The sequence below is a fragment of the Anolis sagrei genome, chromosome 8, assembly GCF_037176765.1.
Source record: "Anolis sagrei isolate rAnoSag1 chromosome 8, rAnoSag1.mat, whole genome shotgun sequence".
NCBI classification, from domain to species: domain Eukaryota; kingdom Metazoa; phylum Chordata; class Lepidosauria; order Squamata; family Dactyloidae; genus Anolis; species Anolis sagrei.
The window spans coordinates 29,530,988-29,552,585 of record NC_090028.1 but is presented as its reverse complement, the minus strand read 5'-3'; the positions used below and the strand labels follow the sequence as shown (position 1 = coordinate 29,552,585).

Sequence of the window (21,598 nt, the reverse complement as noted above, 5' to 3'; positions counted from 1 at the left end):
ATCCAATACGCCCAAATTTGAATACTGGTGGGGTTGGTGGAGGGGGTTGATTTTGTCATTTGGGAGTTGTAGTTGCTGGGATTTATAGATCACCTCCAATCAAAGAGCATTCTGAACCCCACCAACAATAGAATTCAACCAAACTTGGCACACACAGAATTCCCATGAGCAGGAGAAAATACTGGAAGGGTTTGGTAGGCATTGACCTTGAGTTTTGGAGTTGTAGTTCACCCACATCCAGAGAACACTGTGGACTCAATGATATATCTGGACCAAACTTAACACGAATACTCAGTTTGCCAAAACGTAAACACTGGTGTAATTTAGGGGAAATAGACCTTGACATTTGGGAGTTATAGTTGCTGGGATTTATAGTTCACCTATCAAAGAGCATTCTGAACCCAACCAGTGATAGAATTGGACCAAACTTCCCACATAGGTGCCCATGACCTACAAAAAATACTGGAGGGATTTGGGATGAATTGACAGTGATTTAGGAGATATGTAGTTCACCTACATCCGGAGAGCACTGTGAACCCAAATGACTATGCCAAAGGGATTTCTAAGACCATCAGAAATATGTTTTTTCTGATGGTCTTTGGCGACCCCTCTCACTGGGTGTCCCGACTCCCAGGTTGAGAAATACTTCTCTAAAGTTCAGTTGAAATCCCCCCTCCTGTGACTTAAAAGCTATAGCACTGGTTCCTATCCTCTGGAGCAGCAAAAACAGACACACACCCCAGTCCCTCAGGCCAACCCTTGAGGTATACATAGAATGTGTTCATGTGCCCCTCAAACTTCTCTCTACCAAGCTAAACTTGTCCATTTCCATTGATCTTGTAAAGGCGTTGGTCTCCATGCCTGAATCTACTCCAACTTGACAACCAGAAATGAAAGAGGAAATGAGTCTTGACCAGAACAAGTACAATTAATTTATTCTCTTGACTGCCACCCCAGTCCTAACTGGGCTGGGGTCTGCTCCCAACTCGCAGTGCCCGTCCCACCCTGGCATCCTCTCCCTCTTCAGCGAAAGGGTGCGGCTCCAACGCAAGGACCCCCTGCAATGGTCCATGGCTTTCAGGGGATTTCAGTGCAGGGCACTGGCGCTGGGCTCTTCAAAGGCCATCTTGCCCAGGAGTTGGCCATCCAGCTCCATGCCGCCCACGGGAAGTGGGAAGAAGTTCATCTCTGCAGCCAGAGCGGCCATGGCCGAGGGGTCCTGGCCAAACTGAGCCCGCAGCATCATGTCCATCTTCTCCAGCCGCCGCTTCAGCCGTTTGGCCTCACGCTCCCGGATGAGCCGGGCCTGCCGCTTCTCGGGTGTCTCATTGGCACGCTTGAGGCGCATGGCTTCGCGGTCCCGCTGCAGGCGGCGCGCTCGCTGTTCGTCCGTCTCCTGCAGACGCTGCATCCGCTTGGCCTCCCGGTCCCGCATGCGCCGCACTTCCCGTTCCTCAGGCGTCTCGCTGTCCCGCCGGCTCTTCTTGGCTGTCCGCTCCCGCTCCAGGCGCTGCAGCCGGGCCTCCACGGGCTCGTTCTGCCGCCGCACGGCCCACTTGCGCACCCCGGGGGACTGGGCCTCCAGCAGCTTCCGGTAGGCTACGCAGCTGTTGCACACCAAGAGGAGGCCTGCAGGGACGACCGCCGGGCCTGGGGCGGCAGGGTCTCCATCAGGGGTCTTCTCCTGGGTCTCAGAGGAGCCTTCAGGGAGCGGGATGGGCAGGGCGTCTCCACACAGCACTTCTGGCACCTTCTCGCTGCAGAAGACAATGAGCAGAGGGAAAGGCCTGGGGCAGACTTCCACAAATGCCTTCCATTGCTATCCCGACCTCACCCTTGGGGCTAATCCTCAGTGTAAACCAACTCCCAGCTCTTCTCAGCCACCCTGCCTACTGAGCCTTTGGACTAGGGTCCCTTTGGGAGAAGCGAGTCCTTTCTCTTTCCCACAAAGTCAGGGAATCCCACCTCTTGCCCCCTTCTGCAGCTTCTCACCTGTTGAAGGTGGCGTGGCTGGTGAAGCGGGCCCCACAGACAGCGCAGTTGGAGAGCTGGTCCTCAGAGTGGATGAGGAGGTGGCGGCCCAACGAGCCGGGGGAGCTGAGTGCACGGCCACAGACGGGGCAGAGATAGCTCTTGGCACTCACCGCGGCTGCTGTGTGCTGCAAGGGAGGGAGGCCAGGTCGTGAGGGAGGGGGAGTATCTTGAAGGGAGGGCAACTATAAGCTCTTCTTCTCTCCTCCCCCTCAGGACCCTGACCTTTGAGCCTACAATCCCAGCAGGGGGAAGGTGAGCAGGGATGGGAAGGCCTGAATAAAAACTGGAAAATGGGGAAAACAGTCGTCTCCCCCCCCCCCCCCCCCCAAAGGCAGGAGATTTGAGAGATCATAAAAGATAGATTTGGAGTCGTATCATTCAACTGTTAATTACCAGTTGCAATAAATCTTGCCAACTGAAAGACTGACAGTTCAAAGCTGGGTCATGGTGAGCTCCTGACCTTCAGCCCAGTTCCCCATCCACTTGGTGGAGCAAAAACAGCAATGTGAGTAAATAAATAGTAACCACATTAAAGTGGAGAGGTATTTGATCAGAAAAAGGAGGAAAGTTTATGAACAAAGAAAGCTCTTTGGCAAGGAGATGGAGCAACAGCACCCCCTGTGGCCAGAACTAAGCCCAGCCTCCAAAGATGACTAAAGATGGGGGAAAGATACCTCTATCTGTTGTCTGTCTTGTCGTACAATTGGCATTGATTTTTTGCCGTATAGATGTTCTGTGATCCACCCTGAGTCCCCTTCGGGGTGAAAGGACAGAATATAAATACTGTAAATACAAAAATACATAACTGCTATTCTTGCTGGCCATTGAGTAGGAGGGAGGCAACCAGCAAGAACATATTCTACACACATTAACACACACCACGCCCCAATTTTCCCAGTTCTTTTCCAGGCCTTCCCATCCATCTCTAGCCAGAGCTGCCCTTTCTTGCAGGGAGGGAGAGAGGGAGGGCCTCTCCAGGGCTCCACCGGGTACCTGATAGACGTGGCTGACCAGCTGCTCCCGGCTTCCGCACTCCAGCTGGCAAAGGGGGCACCGGGAGATGCTCAGCAGTGAGTCCTGGCTAGTGGGGAAGCCCACCTGGAAACAAGGTGAGAGAGGCGGAGCTGGCTGAGAAAAGGCAAAGGATGAAGCATCCATATCTGTGCCCTGTTCACCCCACCAGCTCAATAGACATCTCGAGCAATGATCGATCTATTTGCCCCCAAGGAACTGGGAAACTGATGCTTCTCTGTAATGTTTTGTCCTATGTCTAATATAACAGGTTGCATTTTTAATTCAATTTTAGTTGTTAAGGTATAATTTGTTTAAGTATGTTGAGTTGTCAATTTTCGTTATTATAGGTGTATTGTTGTTGTGTTCAGCAGGCATTGAATGTTTGCCTTTTATGTTTGGAATCTGCCCCAAGTCCCTCTGGAGAGATAGGGCAGAATATATACAAAATTTTACTATTAATAGCACATTTAGTGCCTGGTGATGCAATGGGTTAAACCCTTGTGCGGGCAGGAGTGAAGATTGACAGGTCGGAGGTTTGAATCCAGGGAGAGGGCAGATGAGCTCCCTCTGACAGCGCCAGCTCCCCATGCGAGGACATGAAGGAAGCCTCCCACAAGGATGGTAAAACATCAAACATCCAGGTTTCTCGTGTGCAAGATCCTTGCAGATGGCCAATTCTCTCACACCAGAAGTGACTTGCAGTTTCTCAAGCTGCTCCTGACACAATATATACTCGAGTGTAAGCCGACCCGAATATAAGCCGAGGCACCTAATTTTATCACAAAAAACTGGGAAAATGTATTGACTCGAGTATAAGCCAAGGGTGGGCAATGCATCCACTATGGGTCAATTTCAAAATAAAAATAGATACCAATAAAATTGAGGCATCAATAGGCTAAATGTTTTGAATATTTACATAAAACTGTAATTTAAGATAAGACTGTCCAACTCTTATTAAACCATTATGCTAACCTACTTCAATGTAAATGTACTTATTATTAAAATAATATAATAAAAATAATAGGGTGAAATAATGAAAATGCAATAAAAACAGTAATAATAGAGTAAAATAATAAATGTAATAAGGTAAAATACTGTAAATGTAATAATAATAATAATAATAATAATAATTAGATTAAAATAATAAATGTCTTTTTTTCCTTTCTTCTCTCCTTTCCCTTTCTTTCCCCTCCTTCCTCTGGGAGAGTTTGTAAGGGGTTTTTTTTTTGGGGGGGGGGGGGTTAAAGAGGAGATGTGGAGTCCAAGCCCCCACCCCTCCGTTGAGCCAGGCTTTCTCCTTCCTTTCCTCTTTCCTTTCCTCAATCCCTCCCCAAAAGAAAAAGGACTCTGCCTTCCTTCATGGAAAGAGACTCCATCGCAAGGCTTCTCTTCCCTCACAATGGTTGGTGCTTCATTATTCTCGTGTAATGGGGAGAGGGAAGAAAAATGTTTTACATGCTCTGTAAGGCATTTTTCTTTCTGGGGAATTTTAAGTTATTACCCCTTCAGTTTTTTACGTTTTTTGTTTGTTTGAAAGACATAGATCAGATTAGAATGTGTTTTGCTGCCAAATTTGGTGTCAATTCGTCCAGTGGTTAATCCCACAAACGAACATTACATTTTTATTTATATAGATATACGTCTGCTGTCAGCCCCAGCTTCTGTCAACCTGGCAGTTCAAAAACATGCAAATAGGCAGTTTGCTGGCCACATGACCCTGGAGGTGTCTACGGACAACACTGGCTCTTTGGCTTAGAAATGGAGATGAGCACCACCCCTCTGAGTCGGACACGACTGGACAATATCAGGGGAAAACCTTTACCTTTACTATATATAGTGCAAGGGCCCTGCTCCCAGCTGCAGGAGTCGGGGAGCCCTTTTGCCTCTCACTCACAGTGTTTGCCGTCTGCTCAGTGACAAGGAGGGGAAGGCCTGTGGCCCCAAATGACCTGCTTGTGGAGCCCCAGCTGCTCCGCGGACGGCAGCTCCCTCTTCATGGCCGCCGTGGGGCCACCTGCATCCTCCTGGCGGGCTTCTTCCTCCTCCTCTTCCTCCTCCTCCTGCGGGGTATCCTCCCCCTCCTCCTCCTCGCTGTCACCTGGAAGAAGAAGAACTTTATTTTTCTACCCCGCCTCCATCTCCCTGAGGGGACTCAGCCAAGCCCAAGGCAACATACAATTAGAAACTGAACAACATATTAAATAAACAATAAACAAGCATCCTAAGAAACAGACTCATATTTAGGGGGCGGGGAGAGGGGGCCAATACGCAAAACTAGTTAAATGATAGGCTGTTCCAAAAGGTGGAATGAGTAGCATAGAAATAGAGCAATTAAACAGTATCAATTCAGCTTAGCTTTAAAATGTAGAATCAAATATAGGAATTTGGATTCAGGTCATGGTTAGATATCATCTGTCAAAGGAGTCGTCGGTCGAACGCACAATGAAACATCCACGTCTTTAATACCTTACGGAATTTGGCTCGGGAGGATGACAGCCTAATCTTCCTGGGGAGGGAGTTCCAGAGACGAGGGGTCACCACCGAGAATGCCCTTTCCCTCGTCCCCACCAACTGCCTGGGGCGGGAGCGAGAAGAGAGCATTCCCGGAAGATCTTAAGGACCATGTGGGCTTGTAGGGGAAGATGCGGTCTCGAAGACAGGCAGGTCCTGAACTGTTGGACGATAAGAGGGCCGAACGTAAAGTGCTGAACTTTAAGTAGGGACAAGGAAAATTACTGGTGGACTGCTTAATCGAAAGCACACCGGAACATCCAGGTTTTCAGCTGTCTCTGGAAAGAGGACAAAGTGGGAGCTAGTCTGATCTCCCTAGGGAGGGAGTTCCAGAACTGGGGGGGCCACCACTGAGAAGGCCTTCTTGTCCTCACTAATTATGCTTGAGATGGCGGAGGGAGAGAGAGCAGTGCCTCCCTGGATGATCTCAAGGTACGCACTAGTTCATAGGGAGATAAGCAGGTCCCGAACCATTTAGGGCTTTATAGGTAATAACCTGCACCTTGAATTGGGACCAGAAACTTATTGGTAGCCAGTGGAGCTGTTTAAACAGGAGGGCTGACTGCTCTCTGTAAGTTGTTCTAGTTAACAATCTGACTGCCGACCGTTGCACCAGCTGTAGTTTCCGAACACTCTTCGGTGACAGAATGATAGCTGGGTCCGGAAGCTCCGTGCGTTACGCACATTCCACAAAAGCGGTTGTGAATAAGAGAAGGAGAGAGCGGCACACTGAGGAGGGCGGAAATATACTTCGTAGTTGCATTTGGTGGAAGAATAGAAAGGAGGAGAGGATTAGGATAAGGTTTAGGGTTTGGGGTAGAGTAAGGGTTAGGATTAGGGTAAGGTTATTATTATTATCTTTATTTGTACCCCACTAGCATCTCCTGAAGGACTCAATGCGGCTTACAAAGGTTTAGGATTTGGGGTAGGGTAAGGTTAGGGGTTTGAGTTAGGGTTACGGTAAGGTTTAGGGTTTGAGTTAGGGTTTGGGTTAGGATTAGGGTTAAGATAAGGTTTAGGGTTTGGGGTAGAGTAAGGGTTAGTCTTAGGATAAAGTTTAGCATTTGTGGTTAGGGTTTGGGTTAGGTTTAGGGTAGAGTAAGGGTTAGGAATAGGGTAAGGTTTAGGATTTGGGGTAAGGTTAGGATTAGGGGTTAGGTTTAGGGTAGAGTAAGAGTTAGGATTAGGATAAGGTTTAGGATTTCGAGTAGGGTAAGGTTTAGAGTTTGAGTTAGGGTTTGGGTTAGGATTAGGGTTTAGGCTTAGGATAAGGTTTAGGTTTTGGGTTAGGGGCTATGCTTAGGGTTATGGTAAGGTTTAGGGTTTGGGGTAGTGTAAGGGTTAGGATTAGGGTAAGGTTTAGGATTTGGGGTAGGGTATGGGTTACGGTAAGGTTTAGGGTTTGGGTTCAGGTTTTACCATTCTCCTACATTCCATTCATAATATCTGTGTTCCGTTCTGCGTTGCGCAAACAACGAAACGCTCAGAGCTTCCGGACCCAGCTTTCATACTATTACCCAGTCTTCAAGGGTAGCCTTATATAGAGTGCATTACAGTAGTCCAATGTTGAGGTAACTAAGGCATGGACCACTGTGGTCAAGTCAAACTTGGGCTCAGGGTGCTGAACCAGCCCCCCTTCCCCCAGAGCGCCCTCCCCAGCCTCGAAACCCGTCAGACCCACTTCCACTGGCGGTGCCACTGCTGGTACTGCTGGGGTCCCTCGGGGGGCCGGAGAGGGGTGGGGCGGGAGGGGCCTGGCCCCGGAGAAGGAGCCCCCTCAAGTCGCGCTTCATCATCACCGCCTGCCAGGTGTGCTCCTCCAGGCCGGCGAAGACCTGCTCCCCTGAGAAGGAAATAATAATGATAATAATTAATAATAATAATTAAAAAAAACTTTATTTATACCCCACCATTATCTTCCCAAGGGAAGGATGAGAGGGGGAGCCCAGGCCCAATGTGGGGGGATGGGGATGAGGATGGGCCCCCTCCCCACCCTGGCGCCTGAGGGACTCACAGGGCACTTTGTTGGGGGTGGTCTGTTTCCTCCGGGACATGGCTCCCCCCCCGAAGGGGCCCCCCTGAGCCACGGCTGTGTCAAGACCCCCCTCGGCGAGGAAGGCGCCGCCCCGGAAGACAAAGGGCCAAGCGGGTGGGAGGGGAGGAAGGGAGGGAGGAAGGAGGGAAGGAAGATGGCGTCGCCGGCTCGGGTTGAGCGCAGCACAGAGTAGGATGGGCGCCGGGGCCGAGGGAGGGTGTCTTCCCCCGGCCCGGGAGGGAAGAGGGAGGCAGGCGGACCGGGATCTCTCGGCCCCTCCCTCCTTCCTTCCCTCGCGGCCGAGCAGCCAGGGCGGAACCCTCCTGCAGCAGCTCAGGCGCCGCGCGGGCCGCACAGAGCGAAGCACCGCACCTCCCGGAAGTTGCGGTGCCTCCTTTGCCCTGCCTCCCCGGAAGAAAGGGAGGGAGGCAGAAAAACCGCTCCCTCCGCCCAGAAGCCAAGGCGGAACCTTTCTGCAGGAGACAAACCACTGCACGGGCCAGATAGAGAGATGCACCGCTCTCAAAAGTTTATGTATTTACATTTATTTATATGCCGCCCTTCTCACCCCGAAGGAGACTCAGAGCGGCTTACAAACTATATGTACAAACTATACAAACTATACAATATATTATGTTAGTAAAGATAAAAGGTTTTTCCCTGACATTAAGTCCAGTCGTGTCCGACTCTGGAGGTTGGTGCTCATCTCCATTTCTAAGCCAAAGAGCCGGCGTTGTCCACAGACACCTCCAAGGTCATGTGGCCAGCATAACTGCATGGAGCGCCGTTATATTATATTGCATTATTAATAAAGGTAAATGTTCCCCTGACATTAAGTCCACGCGTTTCTGACCCTGGGGTTTGTTCATCTCCATTTCTAAGCCAAAGAGCCGGCGTTGTCCGTAGACACCTCCAAGGTCATGTGGCCAGCATGACTGCATGAAGCGCCGTTATATTAGCATACCACAATATTAGTATTATAAATTACTATATTGTACAATACCATTTTGTAATATTATTAGTAATAGTACATGTAAGATGCTCAAGCAGGGTTTAGAAAAGGCAGAGGAACGAGAGACCAGATTGCCAATATCTGGTCTCCAATAATGGGAGACCAGATATCTCCAATAATGGAGAAAGGCAGGGAGTTTCAGAAAAACATCTACTTCTGCTTCATTGACTATTCTAAAGCCTTTGACTGTGTGGATCATAATAAATTGTGGCAAGTTCTTGGTGGGATGGGCATACCAAGCCACCTTCCCTCTCTCTTGAGGAATCTGTACATGGACCAAGTAGCAACAGTAAGAACTGAACACAGAACAGCAGACTGGTGTTCAAGATTGGGAAAGGCGTACAGCAAGGCTCAACCTTTTAAACTTGTACGCAGAACACATCATGCGATGTGCGGGGCTTGATGAATGCAAAGCTGGGGTAAAAATTGCTGGAAGAAACATTAACAACCTCAGATATGCAGATGACACCACTCTGATGGCCGAAAGCGAGGAGGAGATGAGGAGCCTTCTAATCAAGGTGAAAGAAGAAAGCGCAAAAGCTGGGTTGCAGATAAACATCAAATTATATATTTTATATTACATTTAGTATTACTTATAATGGAGGCCCCGGTGGCGCAGTAGGTTAAAGCGCTGAACTGCTGAGCTTGCTGACAGAAAGGTCGCAGGTTCAATTCCAGGGAGCGGCGTGTGCTTCCGCTGTCAGCCCTAGCTTCTGCCAATCTAGCAGTTGGAAAACATGCAAATGCAGTAGATCAATAGGTACCGCTCCGGCGGGAAGGTAACTGCGCTCCATGCAGTCATGCCAGCCACATGACCTTGGAGGTGTCTATGGACAACGCCGGCTCTTCGGCTTAGAAATGGAGATGAGCACCAACCCCCAGAGTCGGACACGACTGGACTTAATGTCAGCGGAAAACCTTTACTTTTATTGTAGTATGCCACTATATTGCAGTATTATTAGTAATAAAGGTAAAGGTTGTCCCCTGACATTAAGTCCAGTCGTGTCCGACTCTGGGGGTTGGTGCTCATCTCCATTTGTAAGCCGAAGAGCCGGCGTTGTCCATAGACACCTCCAAGGTCATGTAGCCGGCATGACTGCATGGAACGCCGTTACCATCCCGCTGGAGCGGTAGCTATTGATCTACTCACATTTGCATGTTTTCCAACTACTAGGTTGGCAGAAGCTAGGGCTGACAGCGGAAGCTCACGCCGCTCCTGGAATTGAACCTGCGACCTTTCTGTCAACAAGCTCACTGCGCCAGCGGAGCCTCCATTATTAGTAATACTAAATGTAATATAAAATATATAATTTTTATATTGCATTATTATTACTATTATATTGTATTACATTGATTCGGATGCCTGTTTTACCCCGCATACCCGGAAGAAGGGAAGGAGGGAGGAAGAAAGGAGGCTCCCTCCGCCGAGAAGCCAGGGCGGAACCCTCCTGCAGCAGCCTCAGTGTCGCGCGGGGCGCACAAAGCAGAGCACCGCTTCCGGAAGTTGCCCCGCCTACCGGAAGGAGGAAGAGAAGGAGGAAGAAAGGCCGCTCCCTCCGCCGAGAAAGTAGTTCCTCACAAAGGCTCTCGCATTCGTTGCTCGCTGCTCTCCGCCGCTGACGCCACTTCCGCCGGCGGAGGGGAACGGGAAGTCCCCGAGAGAGCCGAGAAGGCCGTCACTCCGCCCGGCGCCGGACAAGGTAGGAAGGCAGGCTGAGGCAGAGAGAGAAGGCCTTGAAGGGAAGGCTTCTGAGGCGGGATTTGGGGCCTAGAAGGGCATCCTCCGCCTCCCTCCCTCTCTCTCTCTCTCTCTCTCTGCGGGGTCGCTTGCCCTTTGGCCGAGAGGCAGAGTCCCCCTCTCGGCCTCGGCCTCTCCTTCCTGCTGAGTTCAGGACAAGTCAGTCATTTCGGCCATTAAGGCCCGGGAGGCGGGGCCTTGCAAAGGGGAGGAGCCTTGCCCTGACGCCCCGCCCTCTTTCCCCCCAGGAAGCCCCCAGGATGCTGGGCTCTGGCTTCAAGGCCGAGCGCCTGCGCGTCAACCTCCGCCTGGTCATCAACCGGCTGAAGCTGCTGGAGAAGAAGAAGAGTGAGTCTGGGCTCCTGGGAAAGGGGAGGGAGAATAATAACAACACTCATAACAATTTGCATTTCCTGCTTGCCACTCTTCACAACTCGAGACGGGTTATGATATTGCTGAAACACACATTCATCTAAACGGTTCTGGCTCAGCTTACTTGTCCGAACGCATCTCCCTCTACGTCCCGCCTCGCAGTTTAAGATCATCCGGGGAGACCCTGCTCTCGCTTCCGCCAATGTCACAAATACATCTGGCTGGGGGCCACAGCCAAGAAGGCCCTGTCTCTCGTCCCGAGAGACAGGGCGTTCTTGACTGTAGCCCCCTGCCTCTGGAACTCGCTTCCCACTGAGATAAGATCGACTCCATCCCTCCTATCATTTAGGAAGAAATTGAAGTCGTGACGGACATTGATAGCATATTGGATATGGAATTGACTGGAATGATGATTTATTTATTTATTTACTTTGCTTATATACCGCTGTATCTCAAGCCCGAAGGCGACTCACAGCGGTTCACAAACAGTAAAAACAGTAGAAACAGCAGTGGTTCCATGCAACATATAACAATTGACTTAACACATTATCCATAAATTACCAATAAGCAATTACAATTCACAATTATTACGAAAAACAAATGATACGGCTATTAATACTGTTCAATGTATTGTCGAAGTCTTTCATGGCCGGAATCGCTAGGTTGTTGTAGGTTTTTTCAGGCTATATGACCGTGATGGTGAACCTATGACACGCGTGTCAGCACTGACACGCATGACTATTTTTGATGACACACAGACACATGCAGCCGCATACAAAGAAGTACACCTTATAAGAACCAATCTAATTCCATCCTTAAATTAGTAAAAGGCTCTACAAATTTAACATCTGCACGTTTGAGCATTGTTCACTCCATAACTCAGCATGGATTATACATTTTTCTTATTTATACTATAAATATAGCAAAATTATGGGTTTTTTCTCGAAGTGACACCCCCACTCAAGTTATGCTCAGGTTTTTGGCAAATGTTGACACACCAAGCTCAAAAGGTTGCCCATCACTGCTATATGACCATGTTCTAGAGCAGGGGTCCTCAGACTTTTTAAACAGAGGGCCAGGTCACAGTCCCTTAAGTTGTTGGAGGGCCGGATTATAATTTGAAAAAAATGAATTCCTATGCACATATCTTATTCATAGTGCAAAAAAACAAACACTTAAAGACAATACAATAATTAAAATGAAGAACAATTTTAACAAATATAAACTTATTAGTATTTCAATGGGAAGTGTGGGTCTGGTTTTGGCTGATGAGATAGGATTGTTGTTGTGTGCTTTCAAGTTGTTTCAGACTTAGGTTGACCCTGAGCGAGGGCCGGGTAAATGACCTTGGAGGGCCGTATCCGGCCCCCGGGCCTTAGTTTGAGGACCCCTGTTCTAGAGCAATGGTTCTCAACCTGGGGTCCCCAGATGTTTTTGGCCTTCAACTCCCAGAAATCCTAGCAGCTGGTTATCTGGCTGGGATTTCTGGGAGTTGTAGGCCAAAACACCTGGGGACCCACAGGTTGAGAACCACTGTTCTAGAGGCATTCTCTCCTGACGTTTTGCCTGCATCTGTGGCAAGCATCCTCAGAGGTAGTGAGGTCAAATCAAAGTGCTGGCTTTGGCCTATAAAGCCCTAAACAGTTCTGGCCCAACTTACTTGTCCAAACGTATCACCCCTTATGAACCACTGAGGACTTTAAGATCATCTGGAGAGGCCCTGCTTTCAGTCCCGCCTTCATCACAAGCACGTTTGGTGGGGACGAGAGACAGGGCCTTCTTAGCAATGGCCTCTCGGCTATGGAATGCCCTCCCTAGGGAAATCAGATCTGCTCCCTCCCTCTTGACGTTTCGGAGGCAAGTTAAAATGTGGCTATTTGAGCAAGCATTTACAAATACAGAGTAGCTAATACGAGAAATCGAATGAGCTGACAATGGAATTGGACAATGCTTGAGAATAATGAGACATTGATGATATCGCTTTTATTGTTTTTATGATGTCATACTGCTCAATGTTTTTTGTCTATTATCTTTTATGTATACTGATTTGTTGGAAACCAATTGGCTGAGAAAGGTGGTATACAAATACAGTAAATAAATAAATAATGCCTCTACAACATTGCCATACAGCCCAAAAAAACCTACAACCACCTATTAATACTGTTTTTTATTGTTTAAATGAATTTTTTACTTATTGTTTTAATTGTTATTATATTGCTCTGTTATATGTAGTGGCATCGAATTGCTGCCAAATGTAAGCCGTCCTGAGTCCCCGTTCAGGGGTTGAGAAGGCACCGAATAGAAATACCGGAAATAAATAAATAAAGCATGCCTGGGTCAACTTCAGCCCAGTATTTTGGACTACAATTCCCGGTGATAGTATGATAGCTGGGCCTGGAAGTTCTGAGCGTTATGGAGATGCCCCAAAGGCGGCTGTGAATAAGGGAAGAGAGGGGGCGGAATGAGAGCGGGGAGAGCGAAGGAAGGTTAGAAAGGAAGGGATGCTTAGGGTTAAGGGTTACGGTTAGGGTACGGTTTAGGGTTAGGTTAAGGTTTAGGGTTTGGTTTTGTTTTTTGAGCCCCCGGTGGCACAGTGGGTTAAAGCGCTGAGCTGCTGAGCTTGTTGACCAAAAGGTCGCAGGTTCAAATCCGGGGAGCGGCATGAGCTAACGCTGTCAGCCCCAGCTTCTGCCAACCTAGCAGTTGGCAGAAGCTGGGGCTGACATGCAAATGTGAGTAGATCAATAGGTACCTCTCCGGCGGGAAGATGACATCGCTCCATGCAGTCATGCTGGCCACATGACCTTGGAGGTGTCTACGGACAGCGCTGGCTCTTCGGCTTAGAAATGGAGATGAGCACCACACCCCAGAGTCGGACACAACTGGACTTCATGTCAGGGGAAAACCTTTACCTATTACCTAAGGTTTAGTGTTTGGGTTAGCATAAGGGTTAGGGTAAGGTGTAGGGCAGAGGTCCTCAAACTAAGGCCCGGGGGCTGGATACAGCCCTCCAAGGTCATTTATCTGGCCCTCACTCAGGGTCAACCTAAGTCTGAAACGACTTGAAAGCACACAACAACAATCCTATCTCATCAGCCAAAAGCAGGCACACACTTCCCATTGAAATACTAATAAGTTTATATTTGTTAAATTGTTCGTCCTTTTAATTATTGTATTGTTTTTAAGGGTTTTTTTTTTTGCACTACAAATAAGATTAGGAATTCATTCATGTTTTTCATGTTTTTTCAAATAATAATCTGGCCTTCCAGCAGTTTGAGGAACTGTGACCTGGCCCTCTGTTTAAAAAGTATGAGGACCCCTGGTTTGGCGCTTGGGTTAGGGTTAGGGGTTAGGCTTAGGCTTACGGTACGATTCAGGGTTAGTGTTTCACCATTAAAGAACTCTTACATTCCTTTTATATTATCTGTCTCTGGCCTGGCTTACATTAACAAAGTCTCTCTTGCGCAAACAGCGGTCCTGAAGGAGCGATGCACCATCTCCGTAACGCTCAGAGCTTCCGGATCCAGCTATCATACTATTACCCAACTCCCACCCTTCCAAACAGCCTCAGGCCCTTTCCTTTTCCCTCTCCGCCGCTTAAGCGGCGGAGAGGGAAAAGGAAGGGGCCTGAGGCTGTTTGGAAGGGTGGGAGTTGAAGTCCAAAACACCCGCAGTGCCGAAGTTAGCCCATGCCAGATTTTAAGACATATTTCCACAAAATACACATTGAAATACACAAAAAACAATACATCCTGTATAGAAATAATGGTTGAATTCTAGATCAGCTATTTAGCAAATCTTTGGGTGCATGGCAGTACAGCACAGATAAATTCCTAGTTCAAAGCAAAGTAGTATCCTCAACCCGCACCCTACTAAACCTAACTTACTAAGCATCAACTGTTGCATTCTGTAGCGGAGGGATCATAAAATGCATCCAGTCCAGATTTTTCAGGCAGAAAACACTGCAAGCAGCAGAGGTCTGTTCTCCTGTTGACCAGGATGCAGCAGACAGATCTTCCTACTTCCTTCCTGTGATCAGCATTCAGAGTGGCAAGATCCAAATTCCTCCTTGCTTGCAGGAGATGGGTGGGAAAAGAGATCTGCTGTGTCCCAATGGATAGGGTAGAACATGCTTGTGAAGAGGAGGGCAACTAAAATGATCAAGGGTCTGGAGAACAAGCCCTATGAGGAGCGGCTTGAAGAGCTGGGCATATTTAGCCTGAAGAAGAGAAGGCTGAGATGAGACATGATAGCCATGTATAAATATGTTAGAGGAAGTCATAGGGAGGAAGGAGCAAGCTTGTTTACTGCTGCCCTGGAGACTAGGACGCGGAACAATGGGTGCAAGGAAGGAGATTCCATCTGAATATTAGGAAGAACTTCCTGACTGAGAGCTGTTCAGCAGTGGAACTCTCTGCCCCAGAGTGTGGTGGAGGCTCCTTCTTTGCTGGCTTTTAAACAGAGCCTGGATGGTCATCTGTCAATGGTGCTTTAAATGTAATTTTCCTGCTTCTTGGCAGAATGGGGTTGGACTGGATGGTCCATGAGGTCTCTTCCAACTCTAGGATTCTATGATTCTAAGAGCAAAACTATATTGAAGTACAAAGAGTATATCACAGTACTACTTTAATGTGTAATTATTGTTGATTTTAATTTTGAAAAGAATGTGGCATTAATCGTTTTGAGAAATGTATCACAAAGAAAACAAACCAGTGCAGGTTAGGCTGTTAAAGTGCACATGTGTAAGAAAACAATGCACAACATCAGAATTCAGCTATCTTCATGGACAGGGGTGAAGAGGGTTCAAAATAACTGTCTATTGTATATTTATTTATTATTTATTTACGACATTTATATGCCACCCTTCTCACCCTGAAGAGGACTCAGAGCGGCTTACAAGTAAAAAGTAAATACAATATATTATTATTATTATCATAGCACAATATATTACATTGTACTATAACATTATACTGTAGTATTATTAGTAATATTACATTTAGTATAAAATATATAATTATAATATAATTTTATTAGTAGTAGTATATTGTATTACAGTATAATATTATCACATTATAATATTATACATTATAATATTATACCGTTATTATACAATGGTATGGTTGCTGATGACAAGATAAATAAATAGTTATAATATTATCACATTATAAGCACCTAATAGTCATGTTTTTGTTCACAAATATAAATGCAACTCTTTCCTTCCAGTTTTAACAATTAATGCCCATCATTTATGTTACAGCACAAATATAAGGACTTTGACACTATAGACTGAATGGTAATGCAATAGAATTAATGAGAACTTTGATATAATTGGGGAAAAAAAGAAATAAAGATTAAACATAACATGCGTAAGAGTAAGCATTTGTCATTAAAACCTGTCTGGAAGGAAGGATGCGGGTTCTTCTGGCCCCTCCCCTCCTTGAGAGAGACCCCACCCCTTTCCCCTGCAGCGGAATTAGCCCAAAAGGCCCGGAAGGAGATTGCGGACTACCTCTCGGCCGGGAAGGATGAGCGTGCCCGCATCCGGGTGGAGCACATCATCCGGGAGGATTACCTGGTGGAGGCCATGGAGATCCTGGAGCTCTACTGTGACCTGCTTCTGGCCCGCTTCGGTCTCATACACTCCATGAAGTAAGGGGCCAGGGAGGGAGGGAGGGATTGAAGGCAGAATGTGGGGGGGGGGGCAGCTTCATGGATGGGCCTTCAGCCCCACCTGCCTCTTCCTTCGAGGCTGAGTTGGTCGCTTCTCCCATCCTGCAGGGAGCTGGACTCTGGCCTGGCGGAAGCCATCTCCACCCTCATCTGGGCAGCTCCCCGGCTCCAGTCAGAAGTGGCGGAGCTCAAGATTGTGAGTAAACAACGTCAGGCATTCTATACAGTCATAACATTCCCCGTTAAGAGCAGGAGGGACTGTATTACCTCCAGTGAAGGAGCCAAATACCTTCAGGTGTTGTTGTGGTCTCCTCCTTCAGTAACAAGGACACACAAACAAAGGAATGTTTTTTTTCTTTAGTTGCAACAGCAAACACAGTATATAAGTATGTGCAACCCCTCTCTTCACAGTCCTCATCAACTCTTATACCTTCATCCATCCTCATCAAACTAACACAAGGTTACTACAACCTATATACTACAGTCTTGTCACTAGCCACCACATGCCAAATTACAATGATGCCTGAGACTCTGATCCTGTTATTGTTGGGTGAATGGGCTTATTAACAAAAGATCCTCCTCGTAAACGTATAGCAGAGTAATTTAATAGCAGCAGTGTGACCCAGCACCAGTAGCCCAGCAAAGTGATAAAAAGGACAAAAACATACAGACCAATGTGATCTCTTCCATAGGAGGCTTTTCTCTATAGCAGTAGTTCTCAAATTGTGGGTGTCCAGGAGTTTTGGCCTGCAATTCCCAGAAATCCCAGCCAGTTTACCAGCTGTTAGGATTTCTGGGAGTTGAAGGCCAAAACATCTGGGGACCCACAGGTTGAGAACTACTCCCCTATAGCAAAATAATATGATTGCACTATTTACAAGAACAAGCTTTCCATAACACAAAGTTATTTATACTTCCTTCTTTGCTTCCACAAAGCTTCTTTCTCATGCAGATAAACAGCTTCGCTCTCATTGAGCTTCTTTTCACATTGAATTTACACAGAGCTTGCTTGACACAGTAGCTTTTTACACACAGCAGCCTTCACACTGGAACTTTACACACAGGGCCTTCAACTTGGGGCTTCTTTCACTGAAGCCTTTTCACATCAGGCCTCTCACACTCTGAGGCCTACTTCACGCTGAGGTTTACTAACACTGAGGTGTACCTCACAATGAGGCCTCTTTCAGACTGAGGTCTTTCTCAGACTGAGAACTCTTCATACTGAAGACAACTAACACTGAGGTGTACTAAGCTACAGGCACACCTACTTACATTGAACTGCAGCTTTTGCTGAGTCATTGCATCAATTTAACCTTTTCAGTGCTTGACTCACATGTTTGTAATTAAAAATAACTAGTTAACTTTTATTATTTCTGACAGTTATCACTTAAAGAAGGACTGTGTAACTTTACAAAGCCTGACAGACTGGGAGGGGTCAGGTCTGGGAGAAGGCTGGGGGGGGGGGGAGTCGGTCAGTGGAGGAGGAGACTGGTTCTGCTCCCACTGCCCCCGACTCTTTGCAGCTCGTCTGTGCCCACCCCCCTAAGAAGGCTCCCATCCTGAGTTGTGCCTCTTTGTCCAGGTGGCAGACCAGCTATGTGCCAAGTACAGCAAAGAGTACGGGAAGCTCTGCCGCACCAACCAAATTGGGACCGTCAACGACAGGGTGAGCAGCACCAAGCTCTGCTGAGGGGCGGAACGGAGGTTCTGTGCTTCTTAGAGATGAGCCCTTGGCTTTGTGGAGGGGATTTTTTGGGCTGCACAGCTGTGTGTAGAGCAGGCATGGGTCCTTCTCACAACTCTCACAATTCCCAACACCCAAAATGCCTGGAGGGAGGGCTGAAGTTGGCCCAGCCCTGGAATAGAGGCATGATTCTTTGGCTTTTCAGTCTAGCTGGAGGGGGCAAGGCTGTCAAGGGCTTATTCCTTCACCCTCACCACCCCTTGTTTTGCAGTTGATGCACAAGCTGAGTGTTGAGGCCCCTCCCAAAATCCTGGTGGAGAGGTACCTGATTGAGATTGCAAAGAACTACAACGTGCCCTACGAGCCGGACTCCGTGGTCTTGGTGAGTGAGGGCCGGCAGCTTGGCAGAGGGAGAGGGGTGTGTCTTCTGTCCTGGGCGACTGTCCCCCCAATTTATATTGTATTATTAGTAGTATTGTATTACGTTATGAACAATATTAAATGTACATACATACAGTGTATGTAAATAAAAATGTAAGTGCCTTTTTGTTCAAAATCTCAAAGTGCCTTTTTGTTCAAAATCTCAAATCTCCCAAAATACTTCACCAATTGCTTTGAAATTTTGACACAACATAGCATTCGAATAGGCACATGTTTTTATGTTTTCACATACCTACTATTGTATAGATGTCACACCTGTGACAGGTTAAAATGCCCCCCCCCAAAAAAACAGCGCCACCTGCTGGACGTCAAAGCAGCACACGCTATACTACATATTACAGGATTCTTTTTCAATCTTTCCGAACTTAGTGCTACATTGAATTTTCATAGATTTTGATATAGTTTCATTTTGATTTAATTGCGTTGCAATTCTCCAGTGCCTGGAATATCAGTATGCCAAGAGATCACACTGTAGAACTGATGCAATTCGGCACCATTTTCACAATTCTGTAATATACAATTATTATAATGTGTTATTTTTGGTATTATATAAGAAGGTTGTGTTTGTGGTTAAAGATATAGAGGAAAATGTGGTCGGTGGAGTAGGGAAGGGAAGTGGGAGAAAAACTAAAAAATGTAATGAGAACGAACTTGTAAAGAGTATGAATAGATAATATAGAAATACTTTACCACAATGTAAGCTCATAGTAGACATTTATTATTAGCTCAAAGATACTGTTATCTTGTATTCTGAAAAAATAATCTTGCAGGCGGAGGCCCCTGCAGATGCGGAGAGCGACCTGATTGACGTGGGATTCGTGGATGACCCAAAAAGAGGGGGCAGGGGCGGAGGGGGCGGGGGAGGCTTTGCAGCCCCGTTGGTCGGCCCCGACGGAGTTGCACCCATGCCTTTGCCTATGCCAATGCCCATGCCCTCTCCGGCTCCTCCGTTCTCCTACCCAGCCCCAAGGGGACCACCGGTAAGAGTCTTTGGACCACCTGGGTGATTCCGCAGGAGGGCAGATCTAGAGTGGTTGGGAGCCTGGGCCTCTCCCTCCCTCCCACAGGTCCCTCTGTCCATCCCCAGAGATGCTTTGCTGCCAAGGGATCTCATTCGGCCTTTTTTTCAGCAGGAGAACTTCAACGGACTCCCTGTGGGCACCTACCAGCCATTCACCGGCCTTCGCCCTCCGCAGATCCCAGCCACTCCACCCACCTACGAATCTGTAAGTGGCAGCTTTTGGGAGGCCTTGGCTTTCTTGTTGGGGAGGGAAGCATGGGGTGCCTGGCACCTCTACTGCCATTTTCTCCTGAGTTGGCAAGAAATGTCCCTTTTTCCCGCCCCCAAACCCGTCCTTGTCACCCGGGAATGGTTTTAATTCCAGGTGGGGGCACCCCTGAGGCAAAATCGGGCATCAGAGGGGCCTTTGGCTTCCCTCCCCCAACAGCTGTTGGTTTAAAGGGGTGGAAGCAGGGGGAAGGAGTCCCTGCAAAGACAAGGGAGGACACCCATGGATGCATTTCTCTCTTTAAGATTGACGATATAGGTGTTGACAAGAACGTGCCACCACCACAGGTGACAGGTAAGTGGAGTGTGAGTGTGGGGAGCACATGCCATGGCTGTAAAAGAAAGTCTGGGTCTTGGAGGGTGCTCCTTTCAGGGGTGGGAGTAGAAGGAGCGTGGGAAGGCTGTTTCCTCATTATGATCACCTTCAGCTGCTCTCTGGCTCGGGGCAGGGCCTTCTCCTCTGAGTGGGGGTCCTTCATGGTTTGACCTTTGGCTCAGCTCCTTTCTCCACCCTCCCTCCTTCCTGCAGGCCCCAGCCCCAAGCCAGCCCCCCGAGCGCGGCCCCCAGCCTCTGCACCCACTTCAGGGGATAACTTTGTGCTGCCGGAGCTGCCTTCGGTGCCAGACACCCTTCCCGCTGCTTCTGCCGGCTCGGCCTCCGAAGACATAGACTTCGACGACCTCTCCCGGAGGTTTGAGGAGCTGAAGAAGAAGACCTAAGAGGGAGCTGAGCGGTGCGGACTGGCCCTTCTTCTTCTCGACAGGGCTCTCTCCTCTTCCTCTCTTCTTCTGGCGTTTCCCTGCTCTTCTTAACACCCAGCGCCATCTCTGCACTCCCTCTGCTTCTCTGATTCCTGCTGCTTTGGCTCTTGGAGATGGAGCAGGAGTCACCTCCAAGCCCCGGGCAAACTGTGCTCTCTGGGAGAAGGCGGCTGGGGAGGCCTAGCAGCTTGGTGGACAGATGCCTGCCCTCGCTCTCTCTCTCCGTGGCCTGAGGCTATGCTGCTGCGGAGGAGGAGGGGGCAGGGAGCTGCCTTGGGGCCCCTGCTGCATTCTCAGGGAGCCCTCCGGGGCCTTTAGGACTTTTCTGTGGGGAAGGGAGCTGGGGAACGGGGCTCCCACCCTGTCGTCTCCTCTGGGGTTGGGGCTCTTGCTGCTCGGTGTACTTTAGGGGGGACAGGCACATTTTCCCGCCTCAGAGGACCCTGGCACTGCCTTAATGGGACCCCAGGAGTCCCCCCTCTCTCCAGGGTCCTCCCCCCTCATCTCCTGCTCCTTCCCGCCCCGTCCCCAGCCTCATCTTGGGCTGGTTTTGTGGCTGTGGCTCCACTCGTGCTGCTTGGTTCCCTGTGGCCCGGCCTGTGCAGAGGCCCAGTCGAAGATGGCAGCCTTTCCTCTCCTGTATGATAACACATCGTATGTAACCATTTCACAAGGCTTTTCTGGGACAGTTTGGTGGGTTTGTACCTTCTCTGTTGATTCTAAATAAAGTCAAGGAATCATTTGTGTGGCGAGTGGTGTCCATCCACGTTCACTGGTCTGCAGGCAATGGAGGGATCAGGAAGGCAAGAGTGTCTGGGTCAGCCCCACCTCCCAGGGCCCCTTCATCCAAGGGTCCTCATGCAATGGCTTTTTTTGTCAAAGGGAGGAGTCTGCCAGTCACCAAGAAGGACTCTGATACCAATGGCAGCAAAAGCAGGTTTTCTGTTTATTGAGAAAACAATAGCAGTGACCTTAGAGACCCCCAAACTTTAACCCCAAGTCCAGTTTCTCTTCTGTGTGAGGCCAAGGGTGGAGGA

The 21,598-nt window shown here is 48.4% G+C and overlaps 2 protein-coding genes across 5 annotated transcripts; one reads left to right on the top strand and one right to left on the bottom strand.

Annotated features, from left to right (window-relative positions):
* Positions 1-909: 909 nt before the first annotated feature.
* On the bottom strand, positions 910-10,247 carry ZNF821 (zinc finger protein 821). 3 transcript variants are annotated; one of them, XM_067471091.1, is made up of 6 exons: positions 10,124-10,247; positions 7,241-7,402; positions 4,998-5,146; positions 3,028-3,132; positions 1,993-2,159; positions 910-1,757 (listed from the first exon to the last, which is right to left on the bottom strand). In XM_067471091.1, the coding sequence occupies exons 2-6, from the start codon at positions 7,353-7,355 to the stop codon at positions 1,088-1,090; spliced, it is 1,206 nt and encodes a 401-aa protein (XP_067327192.1). In that variant the 5' UTR covers positions 7,356-7,402; positions 10,124-10,247; the 3' UTR covers positions 910-1,087. The 3 variants fall into 3 exon arrangements, with proteins under 3 accessions (XP_067327192.1, XP_067327193.1, XP_060644105.2); XM_067471092.1 differs by lacking the exon at positions 10,124-10,247 and adding an exon at positions 9,988-10,115; XM_060788122.2 differs by lacking the exon at positions 10,124-10,247 and adding an exon at positions 7,574-7,968.
* Positions 10,225-21,303, top strand: IST1 (IST1 factor associated with ESCRT-III). Of its 2 annotated transcripts, none has more exons than XM_060788092.2 (10): positions 10,225-10,306; positions 10,593-10,692; positions 16,185-16,365; positions 16,495-16,582; positions 17,969-18,052; positions 18,342-18,452; positions 19,282-19,491; positions 19,645-19,737; positions 20,046-20,094; positions 20,329-21,303. In XM_060788092.2, exons 2-10 carry the CDS (start codon positions 10,605-10,607, stop codon positions 20,517-20,519), a joined length of 1,095 nt encoding a protein of 364 aa, XP_060644075.2. In that variant the 5' UTR covers positions 10,225-10,306; positions 10,593-10,604; the 3' UTR covers positions 20,520-21,303. The 2 variants fall into 2 exon arrangements, with proteins under 2 accessions (XP_060644075.2, XP_060644074.2); XM_060788091.2 differs by having other exon boundaries at positions 19,642-19,737.
* The last annotated feature ends 295 nt before the right edge of the window (positions 21,304-21,598 follow it).